This window comes from Cupressus sempervirens, chromosome 5 (genome assembly GCF_028749045.1).
Source record: "Cupressus sempervirens isolate cs-2001-9-10 chromosome 5, ASM2874904v1, whole genome shotgun sequence".
NCBI classification, from domain to species: Eukaryota; Viridiplantae; Streptophyta; class Pinopsida; order Cupressales; family Cupressaceae; genus Cupressus; species Cupressus sempervirens.
The window spans coordinates 500,365,103-500,380,951 of NC_143122.1; the positions used below are offsets into that span (position 1 = coordinate 500,365,103).

Genomic DNA, 15,849 nt, shown 5'->3' on the forward strand with positions numbered 1-15,849 from the left:
TATAAATAGCTGCTTGTGTTAAAATAATACAGTTGTCCCGTGTTTTTTCTTGATATTGCTATCGGTATGTTACATATGGCTTGACAATTCACAACCCTCCAACCACAGAAACTATCTTATAGATAGACTAAAGCTACGTACTTTTCCACACTACATTTATTTAAAACAAAAGAACGGATTAGAGGCTCAAATTATTTTTAGCGATTAATTGTCATTTTATGGTTTCTTAAAATCACATGTGAGAGAATATTACAACCTTCCCATCTCTGTTAATCTAACTTCTTTCATTTCCGACATGTTTCTGATATTTTCAGCAACTGCTATCAGATTAGAAGCTGTATGGAAAATAGGAGATTCATTTTATTATAGGCTTTGTTCAGTGATCGATAAAATAACCTGGTCACTTTATGCACGAATGCTTAATACTATTTTCACAAAAGCAGACAAGAAGAGTCAAAACAGATAAAAACAACGTCACGGACATTTGCTTCTGCAATTAATTATTAGTCTTTTGAACTTGGAGAATAGCATTAAACGTTCTAAAAGAAAGTCTGCAGATTGATGATGCAGGAATAATAGTTAATTTGATAAGACATTCAGATCCAGAAAATCATTTAAATTTGGAACAACTTGCGACACAAGTTAATGGTATTCTATGTAGACTTCCATCTTTAGCCATGCTTGCAAGTCCATGATAAACGCAAGAAAAACTACTGCAATGTTTATGCCTCTGCTGTATACCAAATATTGTCATGGAACACCTTCTCCTGAAGATCCAACTTGGTTATTTGCTGCAGCATAAATTGGTTCCAAAATAGCTCCTTGCACCTGTTGAACTTGAACTCTTGGGCTCATATGATTTTGTTGATGCTGTACCCCATTCTCAGGTGCAACTCCAGTGTCTGTAGGGGTGTAATCCATTCCGCATAAAGGTTCATAGCTTTCTGATAAGGCCATTGGTGTTGTTGCTGGAGGTGAGTATAATGGAGAGACAGATGTATTAAATTCTCTCTTTGTACTTTTTATTTTTGGAGCAACATCTGTTAATTTTGATGGAGGGATTGATAGACCAGGTCCAAAAACTACTCCTCGCAAAACTGCATCAGTATCTCCAACTCTTACACTAATGAGATAGCCTGCATCAAATGAACCATCAAGTACGCCATGAACAGGTTGTCCAACCAATGAACGATTTCCATGAGTAAAATGTGAGCTGTTGCTCTCTGAAAGTCTGGCTTTCTTGGGTTTGCTTTCAGAAGATGGCATAACTCCGAGCGCTGTAATTTCTCCTGGAAGCAAAACAGTCTCAGATTTTCTCGGTCGTCCCCTTTTCTTTTTAACAGATGGCCCAGTTACAACAGCAGCATGGTCAATGTTTCCTTCCATAACTGAGCCCTACAAAATTCTTCTGTTAACAGCAATTAAGGTGTTGCACATATAGATTGTTGGTGGTCCACAGCTGCAGCAAGAAACAATAGTTTTCTAAGCACAATACATTTGAACAAAAGTTAGTTTCTGCAATCAAAAGTCACATCTTTCTTTATCAATCTCTTTCCCTGTGAGACAAGAACAATACAACTTCTATCTAGTTTTGGAATGAAGTGAGTTCAAGTAAGCTATTAAACGGAGTAATAATCACAACCAACCTTCAGACTGGAAACTCTGGGGGAATTTAGGAAGAAATATTAAACTCCGAAAATGACAGCAATCATTGCATAATTGAGTCTTATTTTCAGCTATAAAAGATGTGCATGAAACTGTGCATAAGATAATGTAACCAACTTGTGCTTGCATCATCCATGGCCATCCAAAGCTGACCCTTATGTAAGAGAATCTATCAAATTAAAGCAATAAAGCTCCAAAGATATGCACATCTCTACCTACAAAAATCGAAAGCATTGTCCAATTCTGAGGCGTGCTGAACTTGAAATCAGAAAAATTAGAATTTAATATTTCTATTAGAATTTAGAACTCATGCACATTTCTACCTCCAAAAATCAGAATCTTGTCCGATTCTGAGGCGTGCCATAATTGAAATTGGCAAAAGTTAAAATAATATTACCATTAGATTATTTGGGGATAAAGTAAATTATAGAATTGCTGCTTGCACAATAATCTAATTCTAAACATTATACTTTATTAATAAAAAGCATTGGAAGCTCTACGTAAAATAACACAAATTCACAAGTTTAATTATTGCAATTAAAATTTTCAAGAGCTTAAACACGAATTCTCTCCAAAAACATTGAGAGATAATGTCTTGACATCAAAGGTTTTCACAATTGTCTCAAAAACTATTGAGAGATAGTGCCTTGGCAATTGTCTTGAAAACTATTCTCAATAATTGTCTTAAACCCATTCGATAATATAAAAATCATGTTCAATGAATTTAATTTAAGTGAAGAATTGATATGTTATTTAAGAGAAAAAAGTTTTAAATGGACAAAATCATAACTAGGAAAGTGAAAAAGGAAATTCATAAAAGACAACAAACAGGGTTTTTGAGACTGTATAGTAACCAAAAGAAAACTATTTCAACTAATTTAACTATGAAATTTAAAATATCGTAAAAACTGTGTAGAATTCAACTTGGGAGAGTTAAAGTAAAACCCTCAACCCCATTTTTAAAAATATAAGGCTTGTATTCAAGAAAATTGGAATCACCTAGATCCAATGAGTGCTAAGTGTTCCATTTATTCTCATGAGAGATGGATTCATGTTGAATCACTACTCATGAAACATGGGTCATCGAGTTTGACTCAAAATCACACAGTTAAATCCTGATATTCACATCACAAATTGGAATCAATTCGAATTTCCAAGCTAAGTTGGCAGTACAGATTCAGGCACATATACATGTAATCAAGCAAATTGGAATAGAACCCATGTCACAATTTGAATTTCCAAACTAGGTCGGCGGTACAGATTCAGGCACATATACATTTAAAATACCAGTACAGATTCAGGCACAAATACAGGGTACATGGGTTTGGGTACATCTGTATTTACAAATATTTATTTTTAAAAAAAGATACACATTTGTAAAACTAAATACATAAAAATTGAAGAAATATACTGACTTGACTTGCAAAACTAAATAGTAATTACATTTTGATAATAGGATACTTCATCTTTTCTCAATGTTAAATGCCAAAATGGTAGTGATAAAGATAAAAATTAAATGTCAACTTAAACTGATAGTTTAATATTCAATATTCATCTTGATTCTTTATCAATTGACATTTAACAGTGATAACTTTAGTTGTCTGAGTTCGTGATTTGGTCTCCTCTCCCAGATTCTTTTCATTGTAACCAAATTTCTTATATGATAAGAGATTCCTAGTCAAAATTTGGATGTGAGGGCCCTAATGGACTTGAGGGGCACCAATGACAAGTGCACATGTTAGATGTGAGAGGGTGTGATGGCTATGCTGTTGACAAAAAAAAATATTAGAGAAAATGAGAAAAGGAAATTCAAAGAGAGCAAAACGATTGTTGCATTGGACAAAATGATGCTTTTGGGGGTATACTGGCAATCAGCACCTTTGGATATGCCCACATACAAACCTGGGGATATCCAGATGCTTAGGTACATACCCAGGCATACCCCTGAGAAAACCCATAGCCAGATATGTATCCAGTACAGGTGCAGAACGCCTTAAGAGGGCACCTAGTAATTAGTTTCTGAGTGTTTTATAGAATGACTGGATTTGGACAAGATGATTCAACTTCAGAATTACACTTCAGGAAATATGTTTGGCTTTACTTTCTAGATGAATCAAAAAAAATTATTTTTGTTTTGTTTTGATATATTGTGGATTTTTTATTTTGTTTTGACATATTGTGGATTTTTTATTTTGTTTTGACATATTGTGGATTTTTTATAATATGGAGAGTTTTGTTAATCTAGGAAGTATTTTTCGTGAGGTCAATTTCTGTTTGTACCTCAGAAACTATGCCCAGGACATAAACTAAAAACTTCTTTTGTGAATTCCTAGAAACTTTGTTAATTTCTAAGTTGACCAAAGGCAAGAAAAAAAACATAGTAATGTCCACGGAAGACCAAAAGTAGATCAATGGGACTCGAAAGTTTATGAAATTACAATAGAAATCTCTAAGAAAAGAAACCTCAAGAGCCTCATAAAGAACTAAAAACAAAAATACAATAACAAGAAGGACCAACGACACATGGTCAAGGAACGAGTACAAAGAGCCCAAAAGGAGGAACGAGAGGGAATGATCTATTGAGAATCACAATCCATTCCTGAAATGGAGAAAAAGCCAACGTACCTACAGTTGCTGCTGTTTGGTCCTAATGACCAATGTTCCCAATCATCCAAAGGACCATAAACCTCTTTCTGGATATCCAAACCATCTTAAATAGTGTAAGCTCCTCCTCAGCTGTGATCCATTCAGAATCAATGCCATCTAGATCAATCAGTTGATCATCTTGGACACTACCTGAGGTTAGCATCAATGAATGCATGAGTTGTGAAGCTATTAGCGTACGTCATTTGTTTGCCTGCTGCCTAAAGTAAAAGAAATGAGGAAGAAAAATCAATTTGGGGGATTTAACTTTTTATAGCAAACAACATGGGATGTGATGAAAAGCTTGTTTTTTCTTTTTCATTAACATGTGTTTTAAACACATGGTTTGTGCATTTATGTGGCTTTGACCAGGTTATTATTAAAACTTGGGATAGATATGCCACAATGACATGGCAAATGTCACAGGTATGTTTCAAATGCAAGTACTCATATTTTTCATGTTTTATATTACTATGGTTTCTTCCAATTGATTGGCACTTAAGGCCTATCACAGCAGCCAGCAACCACTCTCAATGTTCAGCCTCATTCTATTTTTTGAACTCCTCATTGAATACCCTTCAAAAGTTGATAACAGATTCAGAAAGTAGAGGGGTATCCTGAAAAGTCTGTTGGACATGTTGGGCAATAACATTAATCATTGGGCTTAACTGCGTCACCTCTTCCACTTGCCCTCACACTTCACCATGTAGCTTGTGGTTATCATTCACAAACTTTTGGACCGTGTAGCATAGTGTGTAGCAGTTTCAATCCCACTTCAACCTTATTATTAACAATGATGGAACTGAAACATATGTTCAAACCTGGAGTTTTCTTTTCTTTTTTCTGTCTCCACTATTTCTAGAGAAAACTCACAATAATTCCATGATTGATTTAGGTGTTAGTTCCTGCTCTTTTAGGAATTGGGAATAAATACTCTTCAGTCTGCAATAGACTAATACCTTTACTCATGTATTGTGTTGAAATTCTAGAGTAGTTCTTTGTCCTTTTCTCCTATTTCATTTCCCATCAAGGTCTCCCATGAGGACTATCACTTCATTTTGTAGTCTAACTGCTTCCTACTGCAAGTAAAGTACCCATGGTCACACTTAAGATGCCATGCAACTGGGCCTCTCAAATAGTTGCCTAAGGATGTCTCCACAAACTAATCTTGAAGATGTTTCTAGGGGTAGTAGGAACGGGAGGGAGATGGCTGATATGAGTAACTTAGGTGGTTGGGTGTTTACAAGGGACAAGGGCTGTCGGAAGTATGAAGTTATTGGTTACCTTACATAAATCTTCCATGAGCAGCCAGGTGGAGGATGGTTGTAGCATTTCTCCAAAAGTAGCAGCCCCTTTTCAATTCCACTCTCTGGCAAGATTTTTTTGAGTGTATTCTGGGATTTCTCAAGCTAGCCCACAGCCCTAAACTTGCTTATCCCATGTTCATCATATGCAGAATAAAGAAATTGATGTTATCCTCTTCCTAAAGGTCCCATAAATATTCCACTTTCTTCTCTAAGAAACAAGATCAATTGCCTGCTGGGGTCCCACGCTCTACGATAAGCCTTCTCTATTTGGAAGCCTCTAATGGGTTGAGCTGATGCAACTGCAACTGGTATTTGAAAATTTTGATATCTCCAAGAAGCACAAGTGTCAGGTCTGGGTAGAGGACCATATTTCTTCCTTTGACTACAGAGGCCACCCCATGCATATGCCAAAAGAAAACTTCCATCACCACTGGTCAATCGGGATCAAAATGTGAATGTTTGTGTAGAGGTTCCATTAAACACTCAATTCTGATGATAGTGTTTCTGCCATAGAGGAACCATGCACCAATTTGTCTTAAGTCATTCATCGTGTTTTATGATATCCAAGGCATGTGCTTCTCATGTATCTGCTAGTCATGGGGTTTATAATAATATAGCTTTTGGAATACAGCATTAACTGGAGTTCAAAAGAGTAACTACAGGAACGGAAGTGATTTAATCATTATGATAGCAATTTTCCACAATTCATGAAAATGTTGATCAATGCTTCTGGAATTTATTGTGTATAGATTTTATTTATCATCAAATTTTCAGTTCACACTTCCTAATCCATCATCAGTATGAGAGAATTCAAAGAAAAGTGAGATGTCCAGATGCAGATCAAGACACAGGAAAAAGAGAAGAGAAAGGACAGGGGTGAGGGGGATGAGGGAGCACTAGCTATGAAAAGGAATAAATAACATATGTCATCAATACGGGAACCACTGGTGGCAGCTCTGAACTATATGTCCTCCCCAGTTGGGTGCCTTTCCTTCATCTAAAAGCAGAGAGAACAATGGCATCCTGTGTGTGTTTACTAGTGCTCACTATATGAGGCATGATTATTTAAATGCATAATTATTGGTCGGTCAACACAAAGGTTTTCATAGTGTAAAAGCTCGGGTTCTTCAGTTCATTCAATTGAAACAGCACAGGGTCATCACCTCCCATCCAATTTTGGGCACATTCTGGATCATATCCACATTTTGACACAGGCAAACACAACATTTCTCTAATAGCTACCGAAGTATATTATCTACAGCAGCCTTATATAGTGGAGACAATTCCCTTATTAATAGTGTGCTTTATACATAATCCCCTTATCAAGCCCAAACAAGGGAAATGCATCGTGTTTTGCAAGGACATGATGTGGTCCTGCTGTTCTGAGAAACCATTCCACTTTCTGCATATAGCTTTCATTTATGCTAGATCTATCTTCTTCCTTCAGTGCTATTGCATTTTTATATCACTTAATATCTCATATTTCAGAGAATCACGCAGGAATTTATAATTCTGAGGATCTATCATAATAAACCTACGATTTACAAACTTCCAATAACATGATAATATGCTTATCAGATCTGATAGGAAACTTAAATAAGAAATGTCACAATGCAAATCAAAGAACCAAACAGAAAGGAAACTAGTTTTGGTAGTTACTTCAGAATGTCACAGAAAGCAACCATCATAGAATACACATTCTGTTCAAACAATAATGCAGCAGCTCTTCAACATAACTCTAGTGTTTGAATGGGGAATACCGAGAACTAATGCTGCTGACAACAATGATAGAATTGGATCTGATTCACCTAGACCTCTAATCTAATCTGTTTGCATTTGATGTTAGGTCACCTAGTATGAGCTGCTGTAGGTGTTCAGAAATTGTATAGAGGTCAGGAATCCCTTATACTCACTACTGGAGTGTTCAACACTTTTGTAGGGGTGGGACTTGCTTTGTCTGCTACTGTGTAGTGCAGAGCCTCAGCTATTGCAAGATGGTGCTCCGTGTGCCTGCAACCAGCTTGGCTTTGAAGCTGAATGATGGGTTCTGGTGCTGCTGTCACACTAGAGTTTTAGCAGTAGATAACTAACTAGATTGCACAACCAGCTTCCTTAAGATCAGACCAAACCTACTACCTTAGAATAGTAGGGGCCAGGGAATTGAACTCCCCTACTATTCTAAAGGGCCGGCCCCTACTATTCTATGGCATGAGGAAGATAAAGTGATTGCCCCATTATTCTATTATTCGGGGTGGGGGCCCTACCATTCTATAGGCTAGTTTCTAAGGGCCTACAAGGCAGCGGATTGGGCCAATGCTTTCCATAGGTAGTGTTCAGATGGTGTGAAAAGTGACTGGAATGTGTGAACCAGCACCCACTTATCACCCAGGTGTAGACCCCTTAAATAGTGGATGCCTTTGGATAATGCTGTCCTGCATTAATCAGGGAAAGAAGAATTAAAATGCCAGATAATGATAGGAAAATTGATAAAGAGGGTAACGGTTTGTGTCCTAACTAACCTTTTTGGAGAATATCCCAAATTTGCAATCAAACTACAGATAATTGTGCTCAGCATCCAGAAACATACTTTATACCACTTGCAATATGTGACCCTCAGGTCCAACTAGGCCGACAGCTCAAAATTAGGCACCCGAAAAGAATTTCAAAATTTTATTTTATTTTATTTATTATATTTAATTCAATTTTACAAGTGGTTAAAAATTAAAACAGACTTATATAGAAAATGTTGGGAGTGTGAACTATCCAGAAAGAGAAGACATCTTTATAGGCTGTAAAGGCATTGATTTGCACAAACTTGTCTTCCATCAATGAACTGAAACTTAAGGCCTCTAAGTGATCACTTCATAAATGTCAATTAGGGCTTGAGATAGGCAACAGGGTGGACGTGGAATTAAGCGGAACGCAATGGAAGAATACATGTTGAGTGCTGCAAGGGGAAAGGGTTTCAGATGTGTACTGCAGTGCATTCTCCTTCTATTGTGGATTTCCATGTTTGGGATCATTGTTGTAATTAGATACTTGTACTTTTTCCTCAGCAGGTATTGTTGGTGTTGAAAGCGGTGTGTGATTGCTTTAGTTGTTGGTAAAGAAACCTGTGATTTCATGAGTTTCTATCCACGGCTATGCAGTCTACAACTTTGATGTAGACCCTTTTGTGGAGTTCTTGTAGAAGAGGCTGTAGTTCAGAGCAAAAGATTGGATGCAAGTCATTCTATCTTCCTTCCCACATGTCTATAATTTTTCCATTTTCAAATTTTCTAGTGGTCTGGAAGTGATCTATTCCATCCCTTGTTTGATATGCTTGGCCAAATTCGATAAGTGACTTTTCCAGCTTGTTTGAATTAGTAAAAAATGTCAGGTCTTGTAGATATTTCTGTTAAATGGCTTGGGCCCAATTAGCCTGTGGTATTTGATTAATTCTTGAGGCTAGTTTTGTAGCCAGGGCTCTGATTAAAGCCTAAGCCTTTATATGTTTTAAATTCAAACCTCCTTTAGTTTTGTCTCCACATATTTGTTCCCATGTCATGAGAGAATAATTCAACCTGTATTTGTTCCTTGGCAATTCTATGTCATCTTGGACACTTTGATGGATATTCAGGGAAGATAGTACTGCTGGAATTTAACAACTAGGAATCAATTTGGTCATCCGATTATAGATTTTTCCCAAAGCCTGTGTGGAAAAGTAAATGCCTCAAATATTTATTTTGGAAACAATCACAAGACAACAGAACCACAAAGCACCTCTAACTGATGCGAATGCCAGAAAGATAAAAGATGTGAAAGCCTAAGCTGAAGTAGTCCAGTTTGTTTTTACATGCAAAAGTCAATTAATTTGCTTGTAGAACCCTACCAGCAACAGGAAGTCCTTGGATTGACATCTTGATAAATTTTCTCTCAGAATTGCTCCCACTCAAACTGATAACGATGCCATTTTAGGTGTGGACTAATAGTCTCTCAAATGGGTCATTTTGGTTAAAATGAGAATACTAATGATAGATCATAGAAGTACGATTACTTATTGGTTTCCAAAATAAGTATACTTGCATGATAAACCTAAAACAAACACAAGTCAAACAATACAGAGTTTCTTAGTCACTTCAGAATTCTATGCAATTTTCTGAATAGTTTCAGTGATAATCCAGGACAGTGGAGCTTGGGTTTAGCACAAACAGAGTTTCCTTTAAACTCGAACAATAAATTAATATCAGTGAAACCCCGAGATTCACAACCTTCCCAAAACCTCAAAGTACCCATCCTCAGAACATCCCTGAACCAGATTCTTGGAGTACCCAAGAACCCTCACCTTCGTCATTCTGCAATCACACTGCCACCAGGATGGTCACTTGAATTTCTATTTGGATTTTGATTTTTTAATGTTACTCTTGGGTATGTACCATGTAGTATACAATGTTGAATGTTCAATAGTCCTGATTCATGTTGCAATTTTCCTCTGTTCCAATATTTCAATTTGTATGTTATAATGAAACACCACTTCAAAACTAGCATTTCAAGTTCTATATGTATGGCGTACAACACTCCCCTCTTGTCACCTCATTAATATTAGTACAATAAGTATTTGATGAATGTTAAAATATTCTAATTCATTACAAGCATTGTCATAATCATCCTTACTACATGTGAATTTCTGAAATCCGGGATGAATAACTAATGATGCTCAATTGCTTAAAATCATTGTTCAACGTCTATGTGTATGCATAGCCCATGTTCCTTTGTAATTTCAATTTATTGTTCATTGTGATGTAATTGGATGCTGTAACCCAATGAATAGGTATCAGTCCTTCAAGCAATGACCCACCAGGCACTTTGAATGCACATATCTTTCTCCAGAGGATTAGGAGTAGGAAGTAGTTTGTGTGAAGCTCATGGTTCAACACTTAAAGCAGGGAAAACATCTTATGCAATCCATAATCACTCCTACATTTAGAGAATTATCGTGTGTGTACCTTTAGAGAATCATCGTGTGTGTACCCACATTTTTGTTATATAATGATGTGCTTGTCAACTTAAAAATACAACAACATTAGATTAGTCCTCGGCCTAGTAACAACTTTTGTGGCTAAGCATACACCAGGTAGTACTAAATCAATTTATCCACTAGTCCACCTCCAGTTATGTTTTATTCTATTCAGGATACCTCTAGGAAGCCCCCTGGGTCTAGCTGAGCCTAAGTCAAAGGTCTTACTAATTGTAGCAAATTAGGTCCAAGGTTGTCATACCTGATCATAAGTTAGAGGTCTGTTTTGCCTGGGTTCAACACCCCTGACACTCAGGGTCTGTTTGGTTGCTGGAATATGATTTCAGAATTGGCATTTGGAAGCCTTGATTTGGGATTCTGGACTTGAAATCCAGATTACGGTCTTGGGAATTTGATTTGAGACCGTTTGGTTCACCAAGAATTCATTATGACAATACGCATTTCCTCCGTTTGGTTGCACATTCCTGGAATTGAAATACAGACATGAATAAGTTTTTCTTAATTTTTTTTAAGATGAATAGAATGCATCAATTTAGCATGATCAAAACTTGATACAGCGCAGGCGTAAATCAATTTAAAATTTGAATTTGGGTGGGATTGGCACGTTGGCCTTGATCGGTTTGTTCCAAACTCTCAATCCCCATCATACTTCCGTACTCTCACTCTTGCCCTGCAACAGCACTACTGAAAACCTTCCCCTATCACAATCTCCATCTCCATCTGCAGCTTTTTGTTAAAAATGTCTAATGTCGTTGGGAAGAAGGAGAAAAGAAGACCAAGCAGGGCAGATGCAGAGACAGACAGAAAGAGAAAGAGAATCCTCCTCCCCTTCACACGGCAAGGAATGCCATACTCGAGGGTCACAGCGGCAGGGGACTGGCCGTGAGGAATAATAATCCCTCTGCTTCCAAACACAACACCTCTGCAATGCCTTCAAAGCACACCATTAGGTCAGGGGTTTGAAACTCGGGCAGATCAGAGGAGCCTGGGCAACCAATAATACCAAGGGTAAGATCAGTCTCAGGTGGTCTACTTCTTCTCTGTCCTCCTCCACCAATAATACCAACGGTAAGTCATCTTCCTCTGTTGCATGCATAATCTCTGATTTGCAACGGCAACGACACCAGAGAGAAAGAGACCAAGAATGCAGAAGAGATGAACGCTAATGGCAGTAACGGCGATATATTATTGAGCATTAAACGAAATAGGGTTGTGGCGGATACCAAAAATTATTGGTTTCAATAAATTTTGAATGCTCATTTTCTTCCAAATTGGAATTAAAACTGGTATATCACCAATTCCAAGTATTTGGATGGAAGACGAAATCCTTGAAATGGAGTATAAATGAGGATACCGAATCCTATTTTACCAAATTCTAATTCGTGTTTTGCACACCCAAACAGTGGATTGGAAACTTTTTAGAATTCCAAATTCTAATTCCCGCTCAAATCCACGATCCAACGGCCCCCCATAGAACTGCTTGGCTTTAAGGATTTTGGACATACAACTATGATCACCAACACTTATTAAAGGGACACAAGTTAACAAAAGACTTGTCAATTTATGAAGCATATGCATGATGAGGAACAAAAGGGTATGGAACAAAAAAATAAATGCATGAATGACTATAAGCACATAGATAATTAGCATCAGGGATAAAAACGTGTTCCAAGAAGGCAAACAGATCATCATCCACTTGCATTGAGACATGTTATACAAATACTTAATGTAAACTGAAGCCAAAGAAGATTGGTCTGTGTACAACACTGAAGATGAGAAACTAATTTTGGAAGATTTCCTGAAAATTGACACTGGTCATTTCTGTTATAAAGAAGACCTTAGGCTGTAACTATTTTGGAAGGTACAGAATTCATTTGAGATAAAGTGGTTGAAGAATGGGCTACAAGCTTTTCAAAGAAAAAGCAAGAGCAAATTAGAGAAGTGGTGGACAAGCACTGTACAAACTGTATTTACTGAAGTGGAAGGACCTAGTGGAGCCCACTAACAATTGAATCACATAAAAACAGATGAAACTAAGGAAGCCCAATAAACTGAACTAGAAAGATATAAAATTCTCCGATGGGAAGACAAATGGTGCAAAGATGTGGAGTGGCATGGCAGACCTACTCCACAGGATTTTGGAGCAATTCAACAGGCACACTGTGCTGGGGCTACTTCACAGGCAATGAAGAAACTGTTTGCAAGTAGTTAGTTTCCTCCCTTTTCTACAATTGAGAATTTTGGGCAGAAGATGCAAATCCCATATGACCATTTCTTGGGGAAATGGATCGTTTCTTGGTGAAATGGATCGATCAGTAAATACAGAGGACAAACCTCTCCAAGGGTGGGACCGTAGAAAAATGCTTGATTTTAGAGTAGAGCAGAACATTTGGAATATGCTCCTTTTGAAAATAGTGCTGTAGAATAGTTTATTTATTTTCTGAGTTTTCTAAATTTCTATGGTTCCTTAGTAGCAATGTTTATTTTCTTATATATCATCAACATCTTGTTTTGCTTGTAACTTTCTTTTAAACTTCTGTTGTGTCATTACAAATTTCACACCGGCCCTCCTGCACTAGAATTTTTCTATTGGAATCGATAAACTATTTGATAGATTTTCAGATTGCCCCAAGTTAGAGCAGATCGGAAATAGGGTCCTGTACTTTTCTCTCACAGCTTTCTTCTTCAGTTAATGGTATCTATTCACATTTTTACAGGAAGGATTATAATATTCTGATGATGTTTATATTCTGAATAAGTGTTAATAATTATTTTCCCTTAACACTTTTCAGTGTAGCCTACATGATTACAAAATAGTTTACTCCCTGAAGTTGACATTTATTACATTATGTTCCTTCTGAGCAAGAAATGAGAAAAGAGTGTGGTATAATGCCAATTATTGAATTTAATGAAAAACAGTTTTATTCTGATATGCAAATGCCTCAGGGAAATCAAATGAACATAAACCAGCCTACTTGTTGCTCAAGGCAGCCAACTCACTATTACTAAAAAAATCATGTAGCCAATCTCATCTGTCTCGACTCTCTACAATATCCCAAGCCTTTTTCTCATATAAGAATCAATAGCACAGTTAGAAGATGTACATCTCAAGGGATAAAGATATGTTGAGAAAATGAAATAACCGAAGATCCAAAATACTCATATGGTCTGCAGAATAAAAATATTTTTTTGCTACATAAGTTCCAATTAGTTGAAGCTGATCAAATATAAATCATCTGATCTGAACATGGGGAACATGTTCCAATGGGTGGTTGTGCTATCATGAAGTCTCAATAATCACGCATTCAGGCTTTAAAGGATATCCTCCTCTTTGAAACATTCTTCTCTTGATGATGCTATCCTAAATCAAATCCATGGCCGGAAGAAAGAGGTGTGTTTTTGTTCATGAAATTTATGTACGTGTACAGTAATGCTATACATAATGAATACCTCCCCCTAAAAATTGCAAACTACTTCGTCAATAAGGTGTGAAGGGAGACTAATGTTAAAATTCTCAAGGGCAGTTAACAGGTGAGATTGAAAGATGAATATCGTAAATTATATGGGTGTTGCTGGTTTGAAGTGAAACTTGGGCTTCCGAGATTTACATCAATTATGAAAAAACGAATCCGATGTTACGGCATAACGTGTCTATCATTCAATGTGACCTTGAAACAGACATTCCCTTGCTAAATTTGGATATTATAAAATACTTCTAAAGATTTCATAAAAGTGTCCATTCCGAAAGTTCAGTGACGGCTCCAGAAAATCAAACATAACCGGAAAAAAGGGCTCGAAGAAAAGTTGAACATACAAATGTCTTACCCTCAGTTCACCATACACTTGACAACCAGGAGACGCCCACATCGAATTCCTGATTTACACGGAGGGAACAACATTAAATTGGATGTAACGCTGGTAACAAAGAAAGGGAGGCAAACGATGAAGCCGCAAAAAAAATGTGTTTGATGGCCACTGCCCGTACCTCTACCAGGGAGGACTCGATGAAAGAAAATGTTGGTCGATTAACATAATTCCAAAGCCATCTCTCAGCTAAATTTGGAGACACAACACCAGCGGCAAACTTGATAACACCCAATCTTCAGCCGTCTCTCTGCACTGCAAATTAAAAGAGGTCCGTACCGTATTCCTCCGTAGAAGGCTTTAGATTCCCTTTCTCGCAAGCAGTTCATACTATTTTTTAAAGGAGGAGATTGCTTTTATTAGTTCCTGCCATGGTAGGATACTATTGCATCCATGAGATGCCATATTAGTTGCTATAACTTTTTAACTAGCCAATGAGAGTCACAAATTTTTAACATATATGTCTATCAACTATAGTTTGAAATTTTCCATCTATTTAAATGAGAGTTACAAATTTTTAACATATATGTCTATCACCTATAGTTTGAAATTTTCCATCTATTTAAATGATTTAAACAAAATAATTTATCTCTTCTTTGATTGACTTAGAGCAAAAAATTAATTTTCTTCATAGAAAATTAGCATATTTTGTACACGTACTTTTTCATATATTAATTATAGCTTATGTCATCTTTACATTAATGATAGTTTATCTCATCTTTGCATTAATTATTCATACAAATCTTCTTTTAACATAGAAAATCATTTTTACAACTATTTTAAACATAAAATAATTATATCAATGACGTGACATGTTGACTACTTTCTTTATATAAGAAATAAAACTTAAATCTTAATATTTTTCAATATAGTTTTTATTTTATTTTTAGTATTTTATATTATTATGTTCAATTTTCTATTTTACTTTTTCAATTATTGATTGTGAACTATAGTACTTATATAAATATTTAATCACAATAATTTAATATAAATATATGAGATTTTACTTTATTTATAATTATTTATTTATTAAAGTTTATTTAAGAACATTATAAAAACTTGAATTTGGTGCTAATATATTAGGGCATGATATTATCTCGAGCTAGATTTTCTATCTAATGCAAATAAGCTATTTTACACTTTCAAAACCATAGCAAGTAATTAGCAATGTTCCAATGGGAACATTGCTTCTTCTATTTTGTTTAAACTAAAAATTCAAATGGCAGGGACTATGACGCTTGCGTCACTTGTTTCCAAACTAATTTTGATTCATATTAATAATTTCCAAAAAAAAAAGTTTATTTAGTAAGTCTGGGTAACATGAGCATAAAAAGTGATAAGGCTCATAAATTG

At 36.2% G+C, this 15,849-nt stretch overlaps 1 protein-coding gene across 4 annotated transcripts; it reads right to left on the minus strand.

Moving 5' to 3' along the window:
- Positions 1 to 463: 463 nt before the first annotated feature.
- On the minus strand, positions 464 to 14,837 carry LOC149556907 (uncharacterized). Of its 4 annotated transcripts, none has more exons than XM_089831539.1 (4): positions 14,618 to 14,837; positions 14,458 to 14,506; positions 1,647 to 1,813; positions 464 to 1,459 (listed from the first exon to the last, which is right to left on the minus strand). In XM_089831539.1, exon 4 carries the CDS (start codon positions 1,384 to 1,386, stop codon positions 751 to 753), a length of 636 nt encoding a protein of 211 aa, XP_089687665.1. In that variant the 5' UTR covers positions 1,387 to 1,459; positions 1,647 to 1,813; positions 14,458 to 14,506; positions 14,618 to 14,837; the 3' UTR covers positions 464 to 750. The 4 variants fall into 4 exon arrangements, with proteins under 4 accessions (XP_089687665.1, XP_089687664.1, XP_089687663.1 ...); XM_089831538.1 differs by having other exon boundaries at positions 1,647 to 1,880; XM_089831537.1 differs by lacking the exon at positions 1,647 to 1,813.
- Positions 14,838 to 15,849: the final 1,012 nt, after the last annotated feature.